The sequence below is a fragment of the Callithrix jacchus genome, chromosome 13, assembly GCF_049354715.1.
Source record: "Callithrix jacchus isolate 240 chromosome 13, calJac240_pri, whole genome shotgun sequence".
Lineage (NCBI taxonomy): Eukaryota > Metazoa > Chordata > Mammalia > Primates > Cebidae > Callithrix > Callithrix jacchus.
The window spans coordinates 10,347,465-10,374,756 of NC_133514.1; the positions used below are offsets into that span (position 1 = coordinate 10,347,465).

The 27,292-nt window shown below is 52.0% G+C and overlaps 1 protein-coding gene and 1 long non-coding RNA gene across 7 annotated transcripts in view; one reads left to right on the plus strand and one right to left on the minus strand.

The window, feature by feature from the left end:
* GATA4 (GATA binding protein 4) overlaps nt 1-27,292 on the minus strand; it is an 84,206-nt gene that overhangs the window by 44,008 nt on the left and 12,906 nt on the right. For 2 of the 6 annotated variants that reach the window (XM_008979033.5, XM_008979032.5), the window contains exons 1-2: nt 12,609-12,711; nt 7,962-9,060 (exon numbers count right to left, since the gene is read on the minus strand). In XM_008979033.5, coding sequence (XP_008977281.2) covers nt 7,962-8,577 — 616 coding nt within the window. In that variant the 5' untranslated portion in view covers nt 8,578-9,060; nt 12,609-12,711. Of the gene's footprint in view, nt 1-7,961; nt 9,061-12,608; nt 12,712-16,064; nt 16,336-16,388; nt 16,587-27,292 lie in introns of those variants that run through there. The other 4 variants (XM_035269852.3, XM_035269854.3, XM_035269855.3 and 1 more) reach the window with 4 other exon arrangements.
* On the plus strand, nt 7,312-10,622 carry LOC144578913 (uncharacterized). The gene is made up of 2 exons (XR_013525451.1): nt 7,312-7,656; nt 8,625-10,622. It is a non-coding gene; the product is annotated as an uncharacterized LOC144578913 (long non-coding RNA).

Sequence of the window (27,292 nt, forward strand, 5' to 3'; positions counted from 1 at the left end):
TGTCTGCCAATCGCTGACTTAAATCTACTACCAATACTGAGACTAGGATGAGAGATTCGCTCCCTCAGTAAAGCGACCTCCTATGAGAGAAACAAAATCAAAAGCCAAATACAGGATTGCCACTGAGGATGATTTTGATCTGTCTTTAAAAATCTTGAGGAAGCTTGAGTACAAAGAAAAACCCCAAAGAATTTGTAAAAGAATAGGTAAAAGACAAATTTAATAAAAAACTACTTATACCTTAAAGCAGTTTTCCTGTGCATCCATGAACGCTAAATATATAATTTTTTGCTAAAGAGGATACTTTCAGGAAATTGATTCATGAATACCATATGTCTGTTATTTATTTACTTATTTATATTTTTATTTTTTTCTGAGACAGAGTCTTACCCTGTCACCCAGGCTGGAGTGCAATGGCACAATCTTGGCTCACTGCAATCTCCACCTCCCAGGTTTCTTCTGACTCAGATTCTTCTGACTCAGCTTCCTGAGTAGCTGGGACTACAGGCGCGCACCACCACGCCCAGCTAATTTTTGTATTTTTAGTAGAGATGGTTTCACCATGTTGACCAGGATGGTCTCCATTTCTTGACCTCGTGACTCACCTGCCTCAGCCTCCCAAAGTGCTCCGATTATAGGCATGAGCCACCACACCCAGCCTGTGATTTAAAACTTAATTAGTTTAATATGGTTTAAAAATAGGGAATATAGTCACATCCTTCAAAATTCAAAAGGTTCCATTTGCACACCCATGTTTATAGAAGCATTATCCACAATAGCCAAGAGGGAGAAGCAACTCAGGTGTCCATCTATGGAAGAACGGCTGAACGAAAGGTGGGCTACACGTACAATGGAATATTATTCAGCCTTGAAAGGAAGGAAATTCTGACACATACTACAACATGGAAACATCATGAAGACACCATGTTAAGTGAAATAAGCCAGACACGAAAGGACAAATACTGTCTGATTCTACTTATAGGAGATCCTTAGAGTGGTCAAATTCATAAGAAAAGGAAAGTAGCATGCAGGTTACCAGGCGCTGGTACGGAGAGGAATGACAGTAGTATTTTAATACGTAGAGTTTAAGTTCTAGAGATGTGACACGCAGCAATGCGAATATACTTAGCACTACTGAACTATATACTTAAAATGGCGAAGATGATTTGAATTTTTTTTTTTTTTTTCCGAGATGAAGTCTTGCTCTGTCGCCTAGGCTGGTATGCAGTGGCATGATCTCGGCTCACTGCAACCTCTGCCTCCCGGGTTCAAGCAATTCTCCTGCCTCAACCTCCTGAGTAGCTGGGACTACAGGCACATGCCACCATGCCCAGCTAATTTTTGTATTTTTAGTAGAGATGGGGTTTCACCATGTTGGCCAGGCTGGTCTCGAACTCCTGACCTTGTGATCCGCCTGCCTTGGCCTCCCAAAGTGCTGGGATTATAGGCATAAGCCACTGTGCCCAGCCAATGATTTGAAATTTTTAGATAAACTTAACTTCCCTATATTTTAAATGTATTTTCTTGTTATTTAATGGATCAATGAAGCACAGAAATGACTATAAAAATGGTTAAGGTGGTTAAAAAATTCAAAAAGTGCCAAGGCATGCAGAGTCAAAGTCCCTCTTCTACCTTTATCGCTGACTACCCACTTTCCTCCCCACAGGCACTCTGTGCTATACATTTCTCGTGAGACCCTCTATTTTCCAGTGAATATAATCCTTTTCTTCCTTTTCTTTTTTAAACACAAAGAGTCAAGTGCTATATATACCTCCTACATTTATAAATGTCTTCAAGGATTCCATACATTAGAGAATGAACTTCATTATTTTTATGCCTACAAAGCTTCTGGTTTCTATGTGCCAGGTGCATAAAGACAGTCCCTAATGATGCACATTTAAATTATTTCCAATTTTGTTATTAAGAACAATGCCGCAACTAAAATGTGCTGGTGTATTTGTGGAATAAATCCCTAGAGGTGAAAATTTGGGAGTCAAGGCTGTCTACTTTGCAATTTTATAGCAACTATGCCAAAGACTCTCCATAAAGGTCAGACCGATTTATACTCCCACCTACAGGTATCAGAGTTCCTGTTTCCCCACACCTCAGAGTATGTTTGTTTTCTTAGTGCATTTAAGCAAGAAAAGAAATGGGGAGGGATACAGAATAAGGTGTTATCTAGAACTGTCTCCCCGGCATCATTCTACCTGAGGGATAGAAAGTGTCTAGCAAATGTGGCTTGACCTTTTGATGGGACACAATTGTGCAAGTGACGGGCCTCACTAGAGGTAGTGACACGCCCCTGACCACCCCAACACACCTTCGTTATTTAATTGGTTCTCAGCTTCGTACCACAGACCAACCCCAAGTCTGACTGGCCTGCTCAGGGCGGTAATCGGAAAGTTAAACAACCTTGGTTTTCCTGAAGGCTAACAAATCACTCTCCAGGCTCACAAAGCTCTTTGCACAAACGAGCCGGCTCTCAAAGCCACTGGTGTACTTGATAAGCAGGCCCCAAAAGGTCCAGAAAACACTTCAGGGTTTTTCACTGACCTGCACCAGAAACAGCCTCTTTGAACATCCTGAATGCCCTCACTCTATACCTAACGGGGCCTAACTTCTTTTAAATAAATAGTTTGGGTAACATGGTGAAATACTGTACACGTATTTCACTGTATTGTTATTTTTATCGACTCTAAAAATGATTCAAAATTTTAAAATCCTTTGAGAATATCCTAACTGCTTATTTCTCCATTACACAAAACAATTGATAGCCATGTAAAATATATTTTCCTGGCCTTTCCGATAACACCTACCACCATATAGCTGTCAAGGTATATTTACAATCTATTTCCATTTCCGTCTCCTTTTCAGCCTTCCCAACTCACAAGCATTAACTGACACAAAAATCAGCGTCACTGAGGTGTAATGTACATGCAATAAAAGACTCCCATGTTAAGAGCACAGCTCCACAATGCTGCCATATGGAGACACATGTGTAGCCACCGTGACTGGGTTCTTTTAAAGGAAACAGCTTCATTCTCCTGCTACTGCCATTTCACAGGCACAGGCAGATCCTAGCCCCTAAAATGCAAGAACTGCGCGCACACCTCCACCGCAGTGCTTCCAGCGCCCGGAAGTTTATGATGAAGACAACCCATATTCCGTATTACATTTCCACACAACTATAATCACCTACGAGTGTTCTTCTCGCATCTAATATCTGCTCACCTTGAGTAATAAGACACAGTTAAAAGGATTTTGTCTGTGTGCATGTTTTAGAAATCTGGACAGTCATACTCCATATCTTGCTTTTATCCACCCAGTGACTTCTCCAGCCTAAAAGCCCTACTTTCCTCCAGTAAGTTTCAAGAGCCCTCTTCCATCCTGCCCACCCTTCCCTAGGGCTTTCAAGTTTGCTTCTTAAAGGACTCACGCAGCCATTCCGTGTGGTTGGACCCAGGCAGGGCAGAGTCCTGGGGCAATTACCACCAAGATCCCTATGCAAATATTTGCTAAGTGCCCCACATTTGCCAGGCACTTAAATGAGTAAGACTCTGTACCTGCCCTCAGTAAGGTCACATAATTCCATTCAAGCAGCCGAACTAGTGATTTTCTCATTTGTTTTAGGGTCGTAGCTCATATGGAACTTGGAGTGAATTAAAGTTCACATACATTGCAGTCAGCCCACACTTATTACTTCCAAACTAAGTTCAGGGCTTTATGGAGGCCGGTGTTAACTTTTATTATTTTGATTTTTGCCCTATTCAAATAACCAACATAAGAACTATGGCAAGATATGGTTAAAATTACAGCAGCTACATAGAAAAATAAAAGTGTTCTCTTATTTCTCCTTACTGAAATTAAAAAGTTTCTGAGTTAAGGGTGAATTAGTGTGTATAGTTTTTACCTATAGTGACAAATATATTATTTAAACAAAGGTCAGGCTGCACTGTATTATTTCATGGGTACTCCATGAAATATTAGAAAACAAGGGTATATTCTTTCTTTTTCTTTTTCGGAGCCAGGGTCTTCACTCTGTTCTCCAGGTAGGAGTACAGTGGTGCAATCACAGCTCACTGCAGCCTCAACCTCCCTGACTCAAGCGATCCTCCCACATCAGCCTCCCCAGGTGCTGGAGTTACAGGCATGTGTTACCATGCTCAGCTAATTTTTTTTTTTTTTTGAGATGGTGACTTATTATGTTGTCCAGGCTGGTCTTGAACTCTGGAGCTCAAGCAATCCTCCCACCTCAGCCTCTAAGTGTGGGATTACAGCTGTGAGCCACTGTGCCTGGCCTCTTATTTCTTTTTTCCCCCCTATAAAATGGTCAATATTTCTTTATTCTTTTTTTTCTTTTTTTGAGACGGAGTTTCGCTCGTTACCCAGGCTGGAGTGCAATGGCGCAATCTCGGCTCACCGCAACCTCCGCCTCCTGGGTTCAGGCAATTCTCCTGCCTTAGCCTCCAAGTAGCTGGGACTACAGGCGTGCACCACCATGCCCAGCTAATTTTTGTATTTTTAGTAGAGACGGGGTTTCACCATGTTGACCAGGATGGTCTCAATCTCTTGACGTCGTGATCCACTCACCTCAGCCTCCCAGAGTGCTGGAATTATAGATGTGAGCCACCGCACCCGGCCTTCAATATTTCTTTCTTAAAAGAAATTGCTGGTTCTTTCCCTGACAAACTCCTATTCACCCTTCAAGACCAAAGGCAGATGGTAGCACTTAGGTGATAACTTCGAGTCTCACGGACAGAGGAAAAAAACCACCTTTGCTGCTTCTCCTTGCTTTCAGCTCATTACCAACCCACAATGATGGGTCACGCCCTGTTTCACATTGAATGCCCAGCGATCTGTGTCATTGGGGACTGTCCCAGGTTTAGCACTAATGATCCAAGTCCTGGGAAAACCCTCAGTCCTGGGCATACCAGCAACATAGGTAACTCTACATGACAGTGATTCGCTAGTCAATAAAATAACCATCATTTACAAAGGGCCAAAGCCAAATTCTTCACAAGTCTTACCTTATTTTTCTAATTTAAGGTATCACTAAAAATAGTTATGATGATCCCCTTTTACAGAAAAAGACATGAGACTGAGAGGAGTAACTTGCCCGAGATGACACGAGGCTCCTGAAACTGACTCTAGGTTTGCCTGACTTTAAACCCCTGTGCTCCTCCCACCACACCGTCTGGCCATCTTAGGGCTCAGTGGGAACGGCTCAGAGAGCTGGGGTCAGTTCTCATCTTCCCTCCATTACCAGGCCAGCTAGGATCTGGTGCTGGTCCTCACTAAAGTTGCCAGGCAGGTAGGAGGGCCCAAGTGTTGGGAAGAATATATAAAAAGCACATTCACATGCACTGCCCTTTTTTTTTTTTTTTTTTTTGAGACAGGGTCTCACTGTGTCACCACGGTTGGAGTACAGTGGTCTTGGGCTCATGTGAGCCTCCTATCTCAGCTTCCAAAGCTGGGACTACAGGCACGCAATACCAGGCCTAGCTAATTTTTTTTTTTTTAGTAGAGACAGCCATGTTGGTCTTGAACTCCCGACCTCAGGTGATCCGCCAGCCTAAGCCTTCCAAAGTACTGGGATCACAGGTGTGAGCCACCGTGCCCGGCTGGCTAATGTTTAAATGTGTTTTGTAAAGACAGGGTCTCACTATTTTGCTCAGGCTGGCCTTGAACTCCCGGCCCTGTGCCTGGTCATATATGCTGCTTTTAACTTCAGCTGCTTTTATGTAAGTGCCACCTGCAGAACACCTCGAAGATATGAAAGCCAGCAAGTTCAACGTGCCCTGTGTTCCCTCTTCGGGACAGCCCGCACCTCTTCCAAAACACTTGGCTGTGTGCAGAAGGGAAAATCCACCCTCTAGGCCCAACCCCAAAGGCTGTGGACTTTATGAGGTATCAGAGAAGAGCCCAGAGAAGACAGGTGGCAGTTCTGGCAGGGAGATGCTCAGAGGGGTCAGCTGCCTTTTGCTGACACAGGAATTTGGGAAATATCCCTTGTTTCAGCCGCCTCTACATGGCATGGCTGACGTTTAAAATCTGAACACTGCGTGTAGTCACATGATCTTCCTTCCTTCCTTCCTTCCTTCCTTCCTTCCTTCCTTCCCTCTTTCCTTCCCTTCCTTCCCTCCTTTCCTTCTTTCCCTTCCTTCCCTCTTTCCTTCCTTTCCTTCCCTCCTTTCCTTCCTTCTTTTACTTTTTTTTTCTTTTTTGAGACGGAGTCTCGCTCTGTCATCCAGGCTGGAGTGCAGTGGCACGATCTTGGCTCACTGCAACCTTGGCCTCCTGGGTTCAAGTGGTTCTCCTTCCTAAGCCTTCCGAGTAGCTGGGACTACAGGCGCGCACCACCATGCCAGGCTAACTTTCTTTTTTTTTTTTTTTTTTTTTTCTATTTTAGTAGAGATGGGCTATCACCATGTTGGCCAGGATAGTCTCGATCTCCTGACCCAGTCCTCCCTATTTTAAGTCAAAGGCCCCAGAGGGCCCTGGAGAGAGATGACTCCTCCTTCAGCGCGCAGGACCAGGGCGGGCCCCACCCCCTGCCCCGCACTCCCGCCTTTGGGCGCCATTGTGTGGAGATGCCGCCGCTAACGAGCAAAGGTCGCAGAGGCTCGGCGGGCCCTCCTCCCCTGGGGGTGGCCGTCTGGCTCCCCCAAGAGGGGTGAGGGGGAGGGGAACGCAGGAGCCACAGATGGGGCCTCGGCGTCACTTCCAGGGTTAATCAGTTTGCCGGCAATGTGTATTTGGATGTACCCCCAGGGACCTTCCCTGGCCACCCAGGGCCAGAGGATAATTTAAAAACGCTTCAAAGCCAGGGCCCTTCTCGGAGCCAGCCCAATACTGGAAACTTGGCCGGGGCAGCCTTTACTCTCCAAAGTGAGAACAAATGCAGAAGGATTTAGCACTTAGTATGTGGTCAATAAACGCGAGCTCTGCTTTTCAAATCCGGGCTTCCCCTCCCCCACAGGGTGGGTTCAATCCAAACTCACTCCTCCGTCCCTTCCCGACATTCCAGAGGTCGTTTGCATTTTGAACTAGGTGTGGCCACTTCCCTTTCTCCCCCAGCCCCTGTGCCCAGGCCCCTTCTCAGATCCCGCTGCGTTTATTTGTAAATCAGTGGAGGCTGAGACCTGTTTGCCGTCCCTCCCTGTCCGACGGTGGAGGCAAACCCTGCAGGGAACCTACCACAACGGTTATTTCCAACCCTGGCCCGCGCGAGGAGGCTCCACGTGTGCAAACGACTGCAGTCTCCGTTTAACTTGGGCGTCATAAACAAGCCCCTCTGGTCTCTGTGTTCTTGGGCATTGACGGGGGTCCGCCCCTGCCTCCCGCATGATGCGCCCACGCGTCCGGCAGGAGACACCCGCACGGTGCCGGCTCCCGTTCGGCGCATCTCCCCGGCGTCTCCTTTGCTCCATCCCTCCTTTGTTCTCGGTGTGAGACCCCCGACAGGAAAATCATCTGCCACTCTGAGGGATCCTCCAACTGGGCCGCCAAATGGCCCAGAAGGTCTGAGGTCCAAACTACTGTCATCAATTCCCCGCGGTGGCCCGAGAGCTGGCGGGGAGGAAATGGAGGCAGAAACCCAGCGATCTCCAGCGCCTTCCACGCAGGGATCCCGGGCCACTGCCCCAGGCTCTCCAGGTAGCCCGCTGGCCTCCCACGTCACCCACAGTACGGCGTGGCCGCGGCTGACGTCCGGGGCTCCCGGGAGGCCGCACTCGGACCCCGCCACGGTCTCAGAAGAGGCCCGGACGGGCAGGTCCGGCCCCCAGCACAGAAGCCAGTCTCCAGGGGCTGCGTGTCCCCAGCCCCGCACTGGCTTCTGCCTGCCCTGGAAACTTCAGGCCTTCAAGGACCTTCCCCAGCTCAACGCAGGCATTCATGAAAAACGAGGGGTCCCCACCAGGGCTCAAGACCCACCCACGCGCCCTTGCGCCCCTACTCACCAAGATTGGGGTGTCGGGCGGTGGGGTTGGCCCGGCCGGGCAGGCTGTGCAAGACAGGGCTGTCAAAGGGGCCAGCGGAGGCGGCGGCTGCCGCGGCCCAGGACGCGCCCACGTCGGCCATGTAGGCCGGGTAGGGGCTGGAGTAGGAGCCCGCGAAGCCGGCGCGCCCATACTGCTCGCGGCCAGCCAGGCCCGCGCCCGCCGCGGCACCGCCACTGCTGTAGGCCGCAGCTTCCCGGGCCGCGGCAGCAGCGGCGGCAGCAGCCAGGGACCCGGTGGTCCCGGGAAAGGAGAAGCGCGGCGACACCGGCGGCGGGGTGTAGGCGGCTCCGTCGGCTCCGGCCTGGCTCCAGCCCGGGCTGCTCTGCTGGGTCCCCGGCCCTGCACCCGACGGGGCCGCCCCCGAGCCGCCGCCCGTGGGGCCTCCGGACGCTGCGCCAGCGCCTCCGCCCTGGAGGTAGGACAGGCCCAGCACGGAGGAGGGCACCCGCGGCGTGGGCACGTAGACCGGCGAGGACGCGGCACCCGCGCTGTGCATGAAGGCGCCGGGGCCGCCCGCCTCGTAGGCCCCGGGGGGCGGCCCGTGGTTGGCGGCCATGGCCAGGCTCTGGTACATCGCCCCGGCGAACTCCCGGCTTTCAGGGTCCTCCCACTCCTTCGCAGGTCAAGGAGCCACGCGGGGAGAGAAAACGACGGCGACAATAATGTGCGCGAAAGGAGCTGTCTCGAAGATCAAAAGTCAAAGGGAAAAAACCAAATCGCTTAAAAATATATACATATTAAATCCGTCATTGAGCAAAAGACTCCAAGCTCCTGTTGACTCCGGAAAATCCTAATTTGAATTTTTGGTGGTTCCGGAAGGCGACGCAGGCGCAGCTGACTTCACCCAGTGCCTGGAGGTCCGGAGCGCCTATGCAGGGCAGAAGACGGAGGGCGCGTCTAGGCCTGGAGGTGGCGCACGGGCCTTCAGGTCCCCCACTCGTCCCACCGTGAGGCCTCCAGGACACCCGCGGCTACGGGCGGGCGGGCGCAGAAGTGCTGGGCTGGCTCCAAGGCGGAGGGCTGGGCTGGCTCCTTTCTCCTCGCTGCAGCCGGGGTCCTAAAGGAGGAACGACAAAAAGAGACACCGGTTCATTCCAGAACTTTCAGAACCCACTCTCCACCTGCCTGGTTGCTTCATCCACGCTGCAAACGAAGTCACCACGGGGGTTTGGGGGTGCAGCTGGGGAGGCCCCGCAGTGCGGTGCTGGGAAGCGGCCTTTGTTTTGTGCAGGCGTTGGATCAGGAGTCCCAGGCAAGCATGGGGAGGAGAGCCCCGGGGACCAGGGGCTTCCCAGGGGCTTCCCGGGTCTTGGGCATGAAGTTTACTGGTTGTGATCTTGGTCAATTAATTTTGTATTGCTTGTCCCAGAGGTCTTTAATGTTACCTTATTCTGCAAGCATATTTTTGGCACAATCTAAGTCCAAAAGTTTGGGGTTAATGCAGCGTGCCTGGGATCCAACAAATCTCTCATCTCCTCTGTTCTCCCCATCTCTCCCCAGGCATTCTTGGCCTAGAAAGAACTTTATATTGTCCTTGGGGGCACAAGGACAAAGTTTTTACCAAACAGTGACCTAACAAAGTTTTGTTTGTAATCTTAAAATATATATATAGAAGTAGAGTCCAAATGTTTATAAGCAACAGTGGTGTCTGCTAAGTCTCATGGAGGATTGAGAAACTTCATCCATACACTACACAATGTGGACGTCAAATTGGATAAGCTACAGGTTTCTTGCAAATAGTTATAATTTAGATGTTTTCCAAATTGTATGTCAGAACCAGAAAAGTGAAAGGAACGTACAATGTCGCTTTACAGAATAATCCAGTGGACCATTCTAGTTCACTGAAGGGGTTCTTCATGTAGAATCACAAGTTACCCACAGGCAGAATCATCACACCCACGTGGACGCTTGGGGAAAGAGCAGTTTGTGGAACTTGATTATATGCTTCCTAGGATCCTGCGTTTTGATATTATCAGGCAGCTTTTCTGATAAAATAAGAGCTCCACTTTCTGAATTACCTGCTGTCTGAATTACCTCTAGGTCCTTTTCTCTACAGCTCTGCTAAGTACAGGTGTCTCCCTTCATTTTACAAGAGGGAACTGAAGCACTGGAAACTTTTGAAACTTGTCTAAGATCAAAGTACAATCAGAAGGGGTGGGGGAAGGGGATGGGATCAGTTGGGCTCCAAGGGCTTGAGGCTGTCCACCGCACTTCCATTTCTCTCTTGAAGAAGAGGCAACTACTCCTGACAACGGTTTCTTTTTTATTTCAATAACAGACTTACAAGGATATTAACTCTATACTGAATCCAGGCTCTGACACTTAAAAAAGGAATACCTTTAGACAAATTACTTAGCCTCTCTGTGCCTCAGTTTCCTCCTCTGCATAATGCAAATATTAAAGGTACCTATTTTGTAGAGTCATCATGAAGCTTAGGGGTGAAGATTATAAATTAATATTTGTAAAGCACTTATAGCAGGTTTTTATAAAAGTGTCAGAAAAGGCAAAAGGAGAGTTCTAAATAATAGTTGACTATTACTACAGATTTCTAATGTAACACAAGAAAGTATGTCAGATGTATGTACTATAATAAATGATCATCTTTGTTATTGTAAAAAACTGGAAATGGAATCTTTAATACATACTACATAGTACTTTTCACCATTTTTGCAACATCACTGGCAATCATAATGGAATTAATAGTATTGTGTTACATAGTCACATGGTAACTCCTAAAAGCTTATTTGCTTTCAAAATATGCAATAAACTATTGGTTTGGTGAATAGTTCATTCCAGCAAGTTTGGTTAGATAATAGTCAGGAAAAACAAAAAAACTGACCTGAGGTCACCAGCTTTTCCTTTTGAAAATAAAGTTAGAGAACTATGGGTTTGCCTTAATAAAAGATCCAGTATTTTAATTTTTAAATCAAGTCGCTGATCTATTTCAATGTATTTTCTGTAATACTCAACTCCTGTAGTTCTCCAAGATAATACAATTTTTTTTCCTCTCATAACTACGGAAAAGAAAGGAGATTCAGAATTTTGTAATCCAACTTCCAGTATACATACAGGTAGCAACTTGCAGACTTTGAAATGTAAATACCAAAAATGTTACAAATCTAATATTTGTATTTATCACATTCGCTGCCTTTTCAAATGGCTGATACGTGGCCTTGGTTGGATTACTAGGACAGTAGAAGGTGGAGAAAATACCCCTCCATACCTTTCTGGAAAAACAAGAAATTAGCTACTTTTGCAAAACACCTGGTTGCTGAAATTGATCCTGGATCCTGCAGCCGGTGGAGAAAGCCCAGCAGCTCCTGAGACTGCCGGAATCTGGGAGTATTCGCTCTTCTTCTGATCACTTGCCCCAGTTCACCCCAAATTCGCAGGCTCACAGGAAATGTGCTCTCCTTTCAAGGATCAACCAACAGCCCTCTTCCGATCTAGTTTTGAGAATGGGAGAATTACAGGCCCCCAAATGTCCCCTTCCCTTTCCAGGACACTTCTCGCTGACCTGGGCTGGAGCCTCGGTTCTTGGCCTGCAGCAAGGAGGACGGTCACAAGCTAGCCGGCACCACCAAGCGGGCCGCAGCCAGGGAGGAGACAGACTCGTGCGGAGCGTTACCTCCTCACCCCGGTGCTTCTTTAAAAGCCTGAAACCTGCTGTCGATGCCTTCCTTTTCTGGGAGCCCAGGAAACACTTGCCCGAAGCGCTTCCCCGACCTCTGCGGTGCGGGCCGCACTGCCCCTGGGCTTCCACTGGCCGTGGGTTCCTCACCACGCTCTTCCCCAACCAAAAGGCCCCTACTTTCCTCAACCTCGTGGCAGTCCACCACCCCGGCATCCCCCTCTGCCCACGGTGGTCCTGAGCCCAAAGCCGAGCGACAAAACGCCGCAGATACGGGCAGCGCCGTCACCGGCGGAGGGAAGTCGCGACTCCGGTCCAGGTTCGGGCCCTCGGCCAGTTTCAGGCAGAAGCAACGCGGGTGGGTGGGGTGGTGAGCTTCCAGAAGGGCATTCAGTCCCTGGACCCCAGCCCCGAGGGCGAGGAGGCTGGCCAGGAAGGCCATCAACAGTCCAGCCGCTCAGCAGCCGCCCCGCGCCTCGGAGCACCTCCCGGGACCCCCTAGGCCCTGCGGCGCTGCCTGGCACCGCTGCCCGGCGTCCCCGGAGTCGCTGGTGGGCGACACGCCTCCGTCTACTTCCCTCCTCGTACCAGAGGCCGTGCGACCTCTCCCGTATCTGTCGGTCTCGGCAACTTCACGCGGCCACCATCACCACCCAGGCCCCGGCCTGCGAAGTGCAAACAAGGGCGGGAGAATGTGCACCCGGGGCAGGGACTGAAAGCGTTCAAGTCCACAAGGAAAGAATCCAAAGGCGCTTCCAACATTCCTCCCTGTTTTGCCCCCAGATCTTACTTTGTCTTAAAGACGTTGCTAAGGCAAAGTCAAAAGCAGAGCCGGGTAAGCCAATTTCGAGGAAACGGGTAGTGGATGTCTCTTTTCCTCCCACTGGCTACTTCTCTACCTCCAGACCGGTGGAGCCGAGGAGCTCCGAGTTTGGGGGACCGCGGGAAAGAGCGAAGAAAGAAAAAAGCCCTACCTGCCCGGCCTGGAGATTCCGCGCGCGCTCCCCTGGGCACCCCCGGAGCTGCAGCAGCGACGAAGCCTCTCGCGGCCTCTGCGCCGGCCGCCTCTGAGTCCCCAGCTCGCAGCTCGGGTCCCCGGCCCAGCGCGTCGGCCCGCGGGCGCTGACTGGCCTGTGGGAGTCACGTGCAAGGGCGGGGCGGGGGTACGCGGCACCGGCAGCACCTCAGTTGGGCGCCGGGCTGCGGGACTGGGCGGAAAGCTCCCCCACCAGGCAAAGTCCAGGCGCTGGGGTCTCCGCGGAAAACGCCCAGTGTTACCGCCAGGGCTAGGGGCTTCACCCGCAGCCCAGCCAGAGGTCGATTGGGTTCGCTGTGATGCCCAGGGTCAGCTTTATTAATGAGTTCCTTTTCTCCCTCCCCGCCCCCCTTCCCGTGGGCCTCATCCCGCGCGGTGGGAGAGGGGCGGGGCCAGTAGAGGGGAAGATGACCTCTTGGGCTCAACTCCCGATCTCGTGTGGGGTACTGGATCACCCGGGGTACCCGGGGCTGGACGCAAGTTCCTGGGCAGGGGTAGTGGGGATCGACCCAGCACCGGACTCCGGGGAGGTTCAGGAGACACCCAGACTGCCTCCTTAAATCAGAGCGCAGAGACCGAAGCCTCCCTTTTGCCTTCCCAAAAGCCCAGGGAGATGGTCGGGAGCTGAGGGTCAGCCCTCTATTTTATGTGTTTACGCAAAGTGTGCATCCCTTCCTGGGGACGCTTCTCATATCCTGTGGCCTCCTGTCTTTTAATCTTTCTCCGTTTTTTCTGCAGCCTGCGGCGGCCGCTGTACCAATCCAAGGGACGTAGCAAGGGCCGGGGAGCCCGGCGGTCCGGGGGAGCTCCTCCGTGGAGGGGGCTCTCCAGGGGCTGCAGTCCCCTCTCCGGAATGGGGGAGGGAAATGTGTCAGGCCTGAGTTGAGAGTCGGCGTCAGGGCCTGGAGGCCCCTGCGCAGCGGGGCTGCCAACCAGAGAGTCCCTCCGACAGGTCTAAAGGTTAATAGAGCAATCACAGAGCCCTATTACCGCGTAAAAATAACCCATCGATTACCGCAGCCTTCAGCCCCAGATAACAGCCGGCGGGTGGCTCTCAGGCTTTCGGTTAAACTTTTTTTTTTTTTTGGCCCGCGTTTTTCTCTCCAGCACAGGCTTCTCAAACCAGATTAGAGGGATGGGGGAGGGGGAGGGATACCACCCTGCACGAAACCAGTGTTGCTTCGAAAGCAGACTAGGGACGCCACCCGCTTCCGCAGTTGGAAATCGGTCGTGGATTCCCGGCCTGAGTGAAGGCAACCCGGGCTCTAAAGACGAGGCCGGGACTCGAAGCTGGGTAGAAGGAAACTCCCGGTGGGATCGTGGCCAACTCCCGGGGATTCTCAGGAAAATCCCAGAGGAAGAAACCAGCGCAGCTGCGCGGGGAATTCTCTTCCCTGAATGAGAGGTGCGGAGGTTCACCGGGGCCCAAACAGAGGAGAGGAAACTGAGGCCGCGTGGGCCGCCCAGCGGCGAAAGGCCTGCGCGCAGGCTGGACGCACTGCAGCCTTCCCTGGAGACCCCGGCTGGCCTGCGCCCCGGAAGCTGGGGCCGCCCATTTAGGGTTTCTTCTCCGACTTCCCCGAACTCCTAGCCTGCTCCTTAGTAGAACTGGCGTCACGGACCCGAGACGTGGGAACTTAAGGCTGAAGGGGTCCTGGGGATCTCGGAGGCCAGCGCTGGGGAAAAGTGGTCTCCGGAGCACACTCCAATCGGAGAAGGAAGCACACCCTTGCTCCCGATTTGAAACCCGCTCTCATCCTCGTGGGGGTGAGCAAGAGAGGCACGAAGCCAAGACCTGCGGCAGGGGCCTGCAAGGCCTTTCTGGAGAGTGGGAAGTCTGGGCTTGGGAGAGTGGGAAGCTGCCCCGGCCTCTCCTTTGAGGAAATCTTTGGCTCCAGCGCTGCTCGAGGTCCCAGTCCCAGAGCTACCACCCACGCGCGACCGTCAAAGGGCGAAAACAGCTGAGTCTGAGGGACCAGGCAGTGAATTTTCTTAGAAACAAGCCAGGGACTTGGGGCTTAGTGTCTGGCGGGGCACCATCTGAGCGTCCTCCCGACACCCAAGGACACGGGCCGCTCGGACACGGGCTTCTCTGAGCAGTGCCAGATGGGCCACAGCGAGCCTTCACCCTCGTCCTCCTCGCCCTCCCTAAACTTCAATCCCCTCCTCTGTACACTAGTGGAGCTATAACAGGCTGTGCTGTCGGTGGCTGCTGCCACACCCCTGGGTGGAATCGCCTGCTTTTGCTGGGGGCTTGCTGGCGAGGAACCCCAGATTCCCTGCTCCCCCGCTTCTGCCAGCCCCGGGCCACCACCTCTACCACCTTCCACCACCCCGGCCCTTTACCCACACCTTCCGCCGGCACTCCTAGTGGGCTGAAACCTGGGCTTCCCTGACCCAGGAATATTCACTGTCTCTGGAAGGCGCCTGGGACAGAAAATTTTGTTTCCTGAGGCTTCTTCCTGTAGGTTCAGCGCCCCAACTTTCTCCCCAAGGCCTCCGCTCAAGGACAGACCAGGGGTTGGCAAGCAGCCTGCTCTTTTGAGGGCGTTTCCTTTTCCCTCCTTTCCTCCTTTGCTCGCCCCCTCCCTCCCTTAGGCCACGCGGGAGCCGGCAGGTTGGCTGCACGTTGCCAGGAGCGGGGAGCATTTCAAGGCCTCGCTGGCCCGCCGGCTGGAGGAGGTTTATCGGCTGTGTCTCTCGGTTCCCAGGCTTCTCTCTCAATCCCGAGGCCGCTGGGAAGGGGGGCAGCGGGTGGAGGCTCTGAGGTCCGGCCTCTGGGCTATTTTTAAGGAAGATATGCCTACGCTGGCCTGGGTAGAGTGGCCCAACCCCTATTCACGTCCTCTCTCGGCTTTCCTTTCCCATAGTCTAGGAAGAGAATTTAACTGTAAACATCTTTGACCACCTCTCCGCCCCCAAAAGCCTGGGTCTAATGACCCAGCGTCAGGTCATCAGATTTTAGACAAATAAGAATTACTTAGGTGTACTGTACTCTTTTAAAAAAAATCTCCAAGACAAGAGTAAATTACATTACCCTGTCCCATTAAGGATTGTGGACTTGAGCTGGTCCAAACCCTAGAAGAAGCAAATTGTAGGCTGTGCATCATGTACAGAGGAATCTAAACTCTGGTTTTCCCCCAAAATAAAAATAAACGGTGGATGCTGGAACTTGCAGTGAAACCGCTGAGGGTTTCCTAACGTCGAGTTCCTGCGACTTTTTGGTGGGACGTGTCCGAGTTTGCTTTAAACCAAGTGCAACGTCTGAGACCATGATCTTGGCCGCTGCACCGGAACAAAAGCAACATCTGAAAAAAATTGGCGCCACCAAGGACCCCAGAGTCTTATAATCGAACACCAGAAAACCCCAGAGAGGGGACTACAGAAGTCAAACCTCGTTCTATGGAACGAATTCCTCCAAGATATGGACGCGCCTCTGCGGACCTGTCTGCGAGGGTTCCAGACGGACCTTCAAGGTGACCCGCACAGAACGAATGCCGGGTCGGCCCCTACGCGGCCCTGGCTTCCCGCGCCGGGTCTGGGCGCCCGCCTGCGAGTCTCCTTTCCTGGGCGACTCTAGGTCCTCATCTTCGCGGTCCGCAGTGCCCTGAATGAGCCCCCGCGGGCGCGGCGCGGAGAACTAGGGTGCAGAGCAGGACGCGTCCCTGCGGAAGGAAAAACGGTGAACGAATTCAGCTGCAAGGCCACGTAGACCTACCTTCCTTCACGTCCGAAGGTCCGTTCCTCGGACACTCAGAATTCTTGGGGATACGGGGTGGACGTAGCGCCCCCCGCCCTGTTTCCCCGGAACTGTGCTCGCAGCCGGCTACAGATGACGGGAGAGGAAGGAGCAGCGCTTGTTGATGGTCTTGCTTTCGAAATTGCTACTCTGCGTTGCAAGGCGAATACAGGCTCTGCCTCGCAGACATCCGAAAGTGCTTCCCGGCGCTTCTGGCCCCGTGGCCCAGAGTTTGTGACACACCCCCTCATATTTTATAGTCATTTCCAGATTACAGAACACTTTCAAATACCATTTTTCTCTAGGGAACAACAAAATTATTAGCAAGAGGGAGGTAGAGAAGGTGTTATCGCCCTCACCTTACAAACCAGCACACGGAGGCTCAGAGAGGTTAAGGCATTTGTCCGAGGTGGCAAAGCAAGGGCGAAACTGCAGTTCTAGAACCGGCAATCCTAAATCTTAGTTCTTTTTTCCCATTCTATTTAATATTGGCTTTCTACCATGAAAAACTCGTTTTAAACTGTCTTTTGAATTTTTCTAAGTTTTCTTTAATGAGCATATTTGACATTTAAAAAATAAAATCAATGTTTAAAAAAGTTTATATCTTCCGCACCGGAAGGGGAAAACAAGTGAAAAGAAATCTCTTAACATTTTTGCTTAGTTCAGGACAGATGCCAGAGCCTTTTTGAATAGGGAGGGCCTCTTCAGGTCCAGTGTAGCTGAGGCCAGGACTGAAGCCTGCTCCCAGTGCCTGCAAGTCTAGGCAGGGGCTTCAGCAGGTTGAGGGCCACCAGCGTTGGAGACAGTGCCCATGCTGGCCCCTTCAAGTATGCTACTTTTCCTGCTGCCAACCTGGCTCCCTCTCTCCCTCCTCATCCAAGGACCTGGGGACAATAGCAGCCCGAAAGAGTGGCCAGCACTTACGGAGGCCACAGGGGGTCCTGTTCCCAGACTGCAGCCTCTTTGAGTCTGTAAGGGGCCCTTTCCTCGGGGACTGCCTCCTCTGGGATCCCTCTTGGTGACATAGGCCCCAATTCTTTCCCAGGTGGGGCCTCGCTACTCCCCAGTTAGACTTCTGAAGTCGCAGTGCTGTTTGTGCTGAGCCCAGAGCAAGATCATGGTTAACATCCTTGGACTAGGAAAGGGATCTTGCACTTTATTCATTCGTCTGTGCCCCCTGAAGCCATGAGGTAATTTATCTGGGGTTGGCTGTACACACACACACACACACACACACACTCGCCTCCCCTCTACACATCCCAAAAGGTATGCTCTGTGAAGGCAGTGACCAAAATCCTGGTCTGCCCAGAACAAGGATTACAGTAGGTGCACAATAAATGTTGGGAGACTGATTGAAATTTTAAAAAGGCTGCTAATAGCATCCATCAGAGTTGCTGGGAGATAAAGAATGAAACATTCTCCTCAAGGGACCGGGTGCACAGGGTGCAGGATTGCCTTTTCTCAGAGTAGAACACTGCCCACCCTGGATGGCACGAATCCCGGTGGCTTCACCCACCAGTGGAGCTGCTACCGCCTACAAACCAACAGCCCAAATCTAGGCTGCTCCTAAGGACACCCCGGGGTCCCCGGGTCCTGGGGGCGGCAAGAAGAAGGGACTTCCCTGTGCACAGTAAGGATGTGGGAGGTTGAGCTGGGAACCTGGCTAGATGCTCAGGCTGTTAGATTGGTGAGGGAGGCCACAGGGCTCTGGGGGTGAAGAATGACCAGGAGCCAGGTGCACCCTTTCCAAGGGACACGGAACCCAACCTGTAAATCCTGTTCAGATGGAGGGACCAAGTCAGCAGGATGGAGAAAAAAAATGCAGGGTGAGGAGTGGAGGAGGAGGAGCAAGAAGGGGGAGAGGAGGAGCAAGAAGAGGGAGACAGAGGAAGGCAGGCAGAGACCAGGGCAGAGAGAAAAGAGTGGCCAGCAACGGAGAGGGAGATGGGGATTCATTCACTCATGCATGCATTCATTCACCCAGTCATTCATTAATTTCACATTTACTGAGCACCTACTCTGTGCCAGGAACATTACAGGCAAGGAACAAAATAGAGAGGAATTCTATCTTAAGGCCCTTACATGCCATAAGAGAAAAACGGACAATAAATAAGTCAAATACGTAGTGTTGAATGATGAAGTGTTATAGAAAAACCAAAGCAGGGAATGGATGGGCAGAGGATGCAGAGACAGAGAAAGGAGACCACAGATCCTGAGAAAGAAGGCAAGCTGGGACTTGCCTAGGAATCAGAGCCCGGGACCTCCTCGGAGAGGAAGGAGGCCAGAAAGGGCCGGGTCTGGGTGGGAGGAGAGAGAACCCGAAAGGGACGAGGTCAACCCAGAGTCCAGGGCTCCCCTCGCCCAGCTCCCCTGGAGGTCAGTGCTGATGGTGGGGACACCCGCGGCTGGAGCACAGCCAGGCCCAAGACCTCCACGCGCACATCAGGGGACTGGTGGGTGCCCTAGATATCTGGCGTTCCCTGAGCCAGCTCCGCCCGTTTCCACAAAGCTCCCCCCGCCACCGTGGTGGTTGGAAAGCCCCACCGGCCGGCACCCTTGCCCTCTCCCCGAGGTGACCCGGAGTTGGAGAAGACGCCCAGGCAGGCGCCGCGACCTGGCGCGGCGAGCTAAAGACAGGAAAGTGTCAAGGAAGCGCGAAGCCCAAGTGCGAAAACAGCCTCTCGCCCGCAGGCGGGGACCCGGGGTCCTCGGAAAGGGGGGCAGTGCTGGGGCCGGAGGTCCCGCCGTCCTCGGCTCAGGCAAGGACCCCTTCAGACAGGCCAAGCTTCCCCGTCGGTGGACAGGAAAGTGGCCTCCACGACCAGCCCTCCCACCCCAAGCGCAGCGGGTGGCCACCGAGAGCGCCGCTCCCTCCAAACACCGCCTCCCTCCCGAGCTAGGAGGCTCCTATTGTTAGAAATCATCGGTTTCTTCTAACAGCAGCCACAGGATAGGGAGGCAAGGGGCTTGGGATAGCTAGATGGCCCTTCTTCTGTCAAAAGGCTGTTCACTGTATTCTGAACGGAGTTACTTTTTTATTTTTTATTTTTTGAGACGGAGTCTTGCTTTGTGGCCCAGGCTGGAGTGCAGTAGCGCGATCCTGGCTCAACCTCCGCCTCCCGGGTTCAAGCAATTCTCCTGCCTCAGCCTCCCCAACCGCTGGAACTACCGGTGCGCACTACCACGCCCAGCTAATTTTTTTTTTATTTTTAGTCTTTTTTTTTTTTTTTTTTTTTTTTTTTAGCAGACCCACGGTTTCGCCATATTGGCCAGGCTGGTCTCGAACTCCTGACCCGGTAATCCACCCTCCTCGGCCTCCCAAAATCCTGGGATTACAGGCGTGAGCCACTGCGCCCGGCAAAACGGAGTGAATTTTAAAGACGACCCTCCCACTCCATTTCTTTGTGGCTGCTTTCCACTCGTCTCCCACGTTCGTCCTGTGCGAGGCGGCTCTCCGGTTAAGGTGGGAATTCTGGTGCTGCCCCCCGGGTCTTCGGCAGAGGTGCTAATGAACAGCAAATTGCCAAAGGGCAAGGAAGTAAAGAGAGAAAATCCAAGGCGCAAAGGGATTCAGTGAAATGGAGCCCTCCGCGGCTAGGTGACTGGCCCAGCACCCCCTCCCCGCACTGGCAGGGTCGGTGCAGGGCTACCCCGACCTCGTCTCCTCCCCCTCCTGTTTCACACCGTCTCCCGGGGAGGCCTCCCGCAGTGAGGGGCAGACTCTACCCCTCCCCCGGGAAGACTCTGCAGATGCGCAGTCCCAGAGGCCCACCCTCTCCCTGAGCAGTGGGTGGGCTTAGGGGCTGGTGAGCTCAGAACAGGTAGAGTAAATAACAGACTGACTTGCCAGCCCCGTTTCCCAATCACTCTGGGAGCGCTTTGCTTTACTGCACTTCCGAAGCTCTGAATTCGTGTCTCTCTTTCCACGCACCCCCCGCCACCAAACACTGCTTTTTGTCAGGGACCGTGTCGTCAGGGACCCCAGTCTTTGAACGTGGCCCAGCAGATACACTATTTGCAACGAGCTTCAGGACAGGAAGAGCTAAATATAAGTTGTGTTTTAAACTATAAAATAATATTGTTGGTATCTTCAAAACCTACAGCTTTATTCATAATTGTCCCAAAAGGGAAACCACCCAAATGATCCTTAAGCAGGGAATAGGTAAACTGAGGTACATCCATGCAATGGAATACGACTCAGTGATGAAAAGGAATGAACATCAAACACACCCAACAACCCTAATGAATCTTGAACACATTCAGCTAAGTGAAAGAACACCCAAAAGATTGTTTACAAAATCCATGTTCTGACATTCTGAAGATGACAGGACAACAGGGGCTGAAAACAGGCCAGGGGCTGCCAGGGGCTGGGGAGGGGGAAGAGTTGATGACAGAGGCGGAGGAAGGAATGCGGAGGGGAGCTGGCATTATTCTCATATCTTGTGAGGTCACGACTTGTGTGTTTGTCAAGACTCACAAAACTTTACACTAAAAGGAGTGAATTTACTATATATGTAAGGTGCACTTCAAGAAATCTGGCTTTTAAAAAGGCAGAGGGAACAAGAGCACAGGTGGGGCAGGATAAGGCTCTTCAGCTCCTGTTCTCTCCAGCCCCATCCTGTCTTTAGTGCCACTCAGAATCCCTGGTACATGCTTGACTCCCACCTAAAATACTTTAGAAGCGTGATTTGTATACAAAAGATAGCCTTTCATTTCTTTTTAAAGGATCATGTTTCAAGGTTGGCCCTCCCTATCGCTCATCCTCGGTCCACAGGAATGGCCACAGTGCTCCACCCTGGGGACAGCTCCAGTGCCTATTTTGAGCACTGGCTGCAAACACACAAGCACATATGTACTCAGGTCCTCAGCAGACTGCAGGAAGCATGATGTCAGAGTGAGGGTTATCCTGCTCTCAAATCCTGAGAGTCTTGAAGTCAAACAGCAGAAGCTTAGGGATCACTAAGTCCCTTTGAACCACCCGATGGCTGCCTCAGAGAGGGTGATGGGAAGCAGGGAGAGCCAGTGAGTCCTTGGAGACTGGGTTTGGTCCAGCTGGTCCCATGAGGCAAGTGAAAGCCAAGAACTGGCCTTGAAGGAGAAACGCTTCAGCCCCTTGAGAGTAGGACTGTATTTCTGAATGGGCCAAGGGAAAAGATTCAGTGAGACATGGCCTTTTCTGTGCAAGATGATACTGTTCTGCAGAACCCATTGCTCTGGCTCCGATTCTTAAGTCAATTGCCATTATGCTCAGGTGCAGGTCATGATGTTCACGTGGATGGGCTACCATCAGGGTGCAGGGCAGCAAGATGAAAGGGCTCTGCACCAGATGAAACCACACTCCAGGCTTGTACCTACAGCAATCATAGTCTAGTGGATATCACATGAGTGCCCAAAGCCACTGACTGCCTGGGCCACAGGATGTCTTTGCTACCTTTGCTCTTCAATAAATGTGAGGGGGCTGTGTGTGTGTGTGTGTATGTGAGAGAGAGAGAGAGAGATGTGTGTGTGTGTGTGTGTGTGAGAGAGAGATGTGTGTGTGTGTGTGAGAGAGGTGTGTGTGAGAGAGGTGTGTGTGTGTGAGAGATGTGTGTGTGAGAGAGGTGTGTGTGAGAGAGGTGTGTGTGTGTGAGAGATGTGTGTGTGAGAGAGGTGTGTGTGAGAGAGGGAGAGAGAGGAGAGAGAGGTGTGTGTGAGAGGTGTGTGTGTGAGAGAGGGAGAGGAGAGAGAGGTGTATGTGTGAGAGAGAGAGGAAAGGTGTGTGTGAGAGAGAGAGAAGAGAGGTGTGTGTGTGAGAGAGGTGTGTGAGAGGGAGAGGAGAGAGGTGTGTATGTGTGAGAGAGAGAGGGGTGTGAGAGTTGTGTGTGTGAGAGAGAGGAATAGGAGTGAGAGGGGTGTGTGTGTGTGTGTGTGTGTGAGAGAGAGAGAGAAGGCCGGGTGCGGTGGCTCACGCCTGTAATCCCAGCACTTTGGGAGGCTGAGGCGGGTGGATCACGAGGTCAAGAGATCGAGACCATCCTGGTCAACATGGTGAAACCCTGTCTCTACTAAAAATACAAAAAATTAGCTGGGCATGGTGGCGCGTGCCTGTAATCCCAGCTACTCAGGAGGCTGAGGCAGGAGAATTGCCTGAACCCAGGAGGCGGAGGTTGGGGTGAGCTGATATCGCACCATTGCACTCCAGCCTGGGTGACAAGAGCGAACTCTGTCTCAGAGAGAGAGAGAGAGAGAGAGATTGTTTCTACTTATTCCCAGAGTTCTTGATAATATCGTTTCTAACTCCAGTCATACTTCTGTGATAATGGAAGAAAAATGGATGTGAGATTAGCAGACACCCACTGGTCATTGATTTTAATTTCATCCTTTGAATTTAAATTAAAAATCCAACACCACCAACACTAAGAAAACAACCATGAATTAAAACAAACAACCCCCCACTAGACATTGTTTCCTCTTAGGAACACAGCAGACAGTTTGGCTTCCTGGATCTTCTCTGTCCCCCACCCTGGGAGAGCTTGCAGAGGAACCAAAAGGTGACAAAGGAAAGAAGTGACGAGGATGCAGTCCATGGCTAGGAGAGCTGGTGGCAGGGCGGTGTTCTGGGGGAGAAAGGAAAGGGGTCCCTGAGGGCCATGCCAGCTCCGACCTTACTGAGGAAGGCCTCAGCGAACCAGGCAATGGTTCAATGGGGCAATGCTGGGAGCCTCAGTCTCTCTCTTATGCAATGAATGAGACTGAACACCTGATCCGTGAGTTCTTTCAGCCTCCATGCCCTCTGATCCAGGATTATCTGAATTCCATCACAAGAGCTACAATTCACAAAGCAAGAATGTATCGAATGTGTACCATGTGCCAGGCACCAAGCAAACTCGTAGATACAAGGATGAACACCAGCTTCTACCAGCAAACCAGGGAGCAAAAGCGTCCTGCGGACAGGAGCAGCAGCGAGCACTGGCAAAGACGCCAGCAGGAAGGGGAACCACAGCACCTCCTTGGGGAGAGGGCAGCTGGGAGAGGACCTAAAAGAATTCAAGGAACGCATTACTATTAATGTGGCCGTGTTTCTCCCTCTCTTTTACCTACTACCCTTTCTGGACCTCAACTCACACACACACACACACGCGAAGATGAGGGGCCTGTGTTGGGGGCAGAATGCCTGCGGACTCTGTGCCGTTGATGCGCTGACACCACAGGCAGAACCTATGACTTTGCCCTTTTCATACATTCGATGCAAATCGATCCTGGTCCTGCTGAGCGGAACGACGACGCTGTGGAGGGCACTAGGGCTGGGGGTGGGGGAAGGGTTTCTCTTTCTCTTCTTTCTCCCCTTCTTTCTCCTCTCTTTCCTCTCCTTCCTTCCTTCTTCCTTTTCTTCTCTCTCTCTCCTCTCTTTCTTTCCCGGAATTCAGTGCTGCGATCTCAGCTCACTGCAGCCTCTACCTCTACAGGCTCAGGAGATCCTCCCACTTCAGCCTCCCCAGCAGTACCACAGGTGCGCGCGCCACCACGCCCGGCTAATTTTCTGTTTTTGTAGAGATGGGGTTTCGTCATGCTGCCATGGCTGGTCTCGAACTGCTGGGCTCAAGCGATCCTGCTGCCTCGGCCTCACAAAGTGCTGAGATTACAAACGTGCGCCACCGCGCCCAGCGCGTCGAATCATTTCTGAGCTTCCTTACAGTTCTTTAGGAACAAATGAAGGCCACATCGTTGACGGTCACTGGGATTGGGAGCGGAATAAAGCCACGTTTGTTGCCGGGTGGAGAAACGCTGCCTGCGATCCGCACGAGCGTGTTGGGCCAGGCTCCCGGTGCGCGGCCAGGGTGCAGCCGGGGTGATGGATGGCGGCGGGGCCCGCGCCTGGCAGGCCTTATTGATGAGGTGCGTGCTGACCGCCGCAGCGGAACCCCAGGCGGCGGGAGGCGAGCGCGCGGCGGCGGGCGGCGCAGACTCGGCGGCGCTCGGGGTCAGCCCCCGGCCGGCCACCCCCGCCTCTGCCCGGCCTGGCGCCCGCTGCGCCGGCCCCGCTTCCTCCCCTCGGCCGCCTCTCTTCCCGCCCCCCGCCCGTCCGCGCCCTCGCGTGGGTCTCGGCGCCGGCTCCCCCTCCTGGCCTCCCGGACTCCTGGCGGGGCGGGCGGCCCCGCACCCCACGCCCCCAGCTCCCACCCGCGGCGGAGGGAGGCGCAGAAACCACGCGCCCCCAGGAGGCGGTTCCCGCCCCAGCGCACGGGCCGCGCGCCGAAGGATCGGATTCAATCCGGATCCGCGTGAACATAGTTTCCCGGGAATTATTCACGCTGTGCACGGGAGGAGAAATTCAGGACCCCGTCAACATTCTATCAGGGTTCATTGGCATTCTATAGTGATGGATAAGATAGGTAGAAAAATCAACGTAAATACACCTGCGTGTAAGGGAGGCTGGGTCTTGCGTGCTATTTTTGTGTATTTCTGATTTTCTCATGGTGCGAGTGAGAAAATTTTATCACAGTGAACGCACTGTCGTTGCTGTGCTTGAAAAGGTGTGATGGGTTCACTCTCCACTCTGGGCTCAGTTTCCCCCAGTTCCACCTTCCTCTCTCGGGTCGTTGCCTCATCTTTCTTCCCTCGACTTTGGGGAAGAAGCGAGCTCCTGCCTGCCCCGCCTGTCACTGGCCCTTTCTACGGAAAGCCCCCGGGGCCACCTTCTCTGTTGGTGACGCAAGGTGAGGATCGTGAATAGATCAGCTGCAAAGCACTCTCGGTGAATGAGAGAGGAGAAAGTCAACGCTGAAACAATATGGAGCATTTTATGGTATAGAGTGGGTTTTATTTGTTTGTTTGTTTGTTGTTTGTTTTCTTCCTTCCTTGAGTTCAGAGCTAGCCGTGGCCAGGGAAATGTCCTAAGTTCTTCCTTAGAGGTGCCCTAAGAACTGGGAAACGGGTAGTCTCTTCTCTGGGGCGACACAGGAAAAGGACTGAGGGACCCCAGGTTGCTGTGACCTGAGCGTCATTGTCGAGCGAAGCTTATGCCTTGAGGATGAGGGAGATCCTTGGTCTGGGAGTCAGGATTCCTGGGTTCTAATCCCACCACTGCCACCAGAGGAGCACCATGCCCACAGGTGAGTTACTTAACTTTCTAAGCCTTAGTTTCCTGTCCGTAAAATGAAGAGACGGTACTGTCTCCTAGGTTCCTTCCTATCCCAACATTTGCGACTTTAAGCTCCCCAAATCCAGACAACATGGAGAAACTCCATCTCTAATAAAAATACAAAAACATAGCCGGTGTGATGGCACGTGCCTGTAGTCCCAGCTAGCAGGGCGACTGAGGTGAGACGATCACCTGAGCCTGAGAGGTCAAGGCTGCAGTGAGCCATGGCACCACTGCACTCCAGCCTGGGCGACAGAGTGACGCGCTAGCCCCAATAAAAGGTGGGAACACCAGGTCCCCAAGTCTGAACTCAATCTCAGCCATTGATAATGACTATGTTCAGTGAGGAACTCAAAATGTGAGGCCCATTTGAATATGCAAAGTAAAAGGCTTGGATTGCAGATGAAAACTGGGATCCATTGACTAGGCAAACATTTACTGAGTAACACAGGGCAGTGCTATATGCCAAGGCACAGTGCCAAGTATGCTGCATGGATTGATTATCCACACACTCACTCATCCACACAATCTCTCTGTTTCCTCAGTTTCACAGATGAAGAAACTAAGGCACAAACTATTAAGCAACTTGCCCAGCTTAATGGGCGGTGGGGCCCAGACTTCAATTCAAATAGGTAGGCTGAGTTTAAAACTCAAAAACTGCTCCGGTGCAGGGTATCTTCTTACATAACTTTTTTTTTTTTTTTTTTTTTTTAAGAGAGAGACAGGGTGTTTCTCTTTCATGCAGGTTGGAGTGCAGTCGTACAATCATAGTTCACTGGAGCTTCAAATTCCTGGCTCAAGTGATCCTCCCACCTCGGCCTCTGGAGTAGGGGGGAGTACAGGTGTGCACCATCACACCTGGCTATTTTGTTTGTTTGTTTTTGTAAAGACGGGGTCTTGCTATATTGACCAGTCTGGTCTGGAACTCCTGGCTGGAGGGACCCTCCCACCTTGGCCTCTAGAAGTGCTAGGATTACAGGCCTGAGCCAGAGCCACCACACCTGGTCAGCCTTTATATATATATGTAACTTCCACCCTTATTCCAGAATCAGTCTCTTTCCGCTTCTGGTTCTATAGCCTGTACCACATTGTATTTTAGTTCAATCTCTCTACACATCTGCCTGTCTATATACCTCTCTCCCCAACTTTTAGTCTTTTTGAAGGCAGAAATCTCATATTTGACATCTTTGTAATTTCCAGCTTCTAATCTACAGTAGACATTTTTTTAAGTTTGCTGAATTGAATTTTAGAAAGTGGAGAGTCCACTTTGTCCTAATGCAGTGTAAATCCCCATCCTTCATGAGTGAAGATTGGTATCAGGGCTGTGGCTGACGCCGTGGTCTCTTTCACTGTGTGCAAACACAGAGGCTCACATGCGGAAGATGCCACGTGATGCCTCATCAGCACCTTCGTCCTCCATTGGTGGGTGATTATGGCCCCAGGTACCTTTGGCCCATTTATTAGTCCTGAGACAGCCTTTCTCTGACGCTGATATGGAGCCCTGGAGTTGCAAGGGACCTCAAGGATTCTGGTCCAAGCCACTCATTTTGCAGAAGAGGCAATTAGTACCCAGAAAGGACTACAGAGCCACATGCCTATGTAGCGGCACAGCCAGGACAAGGTTCCCTGGGACCCTGGTCATACTCTGTTCTTCCATTTCAACATGCTGCTGTACAAACTGATATCTCCCCACTATACATTGAATCCCAAGGCCAAACTTCCCTCACCCTGATGCAATCACTAGGGTGAGAGGATCAGAGAT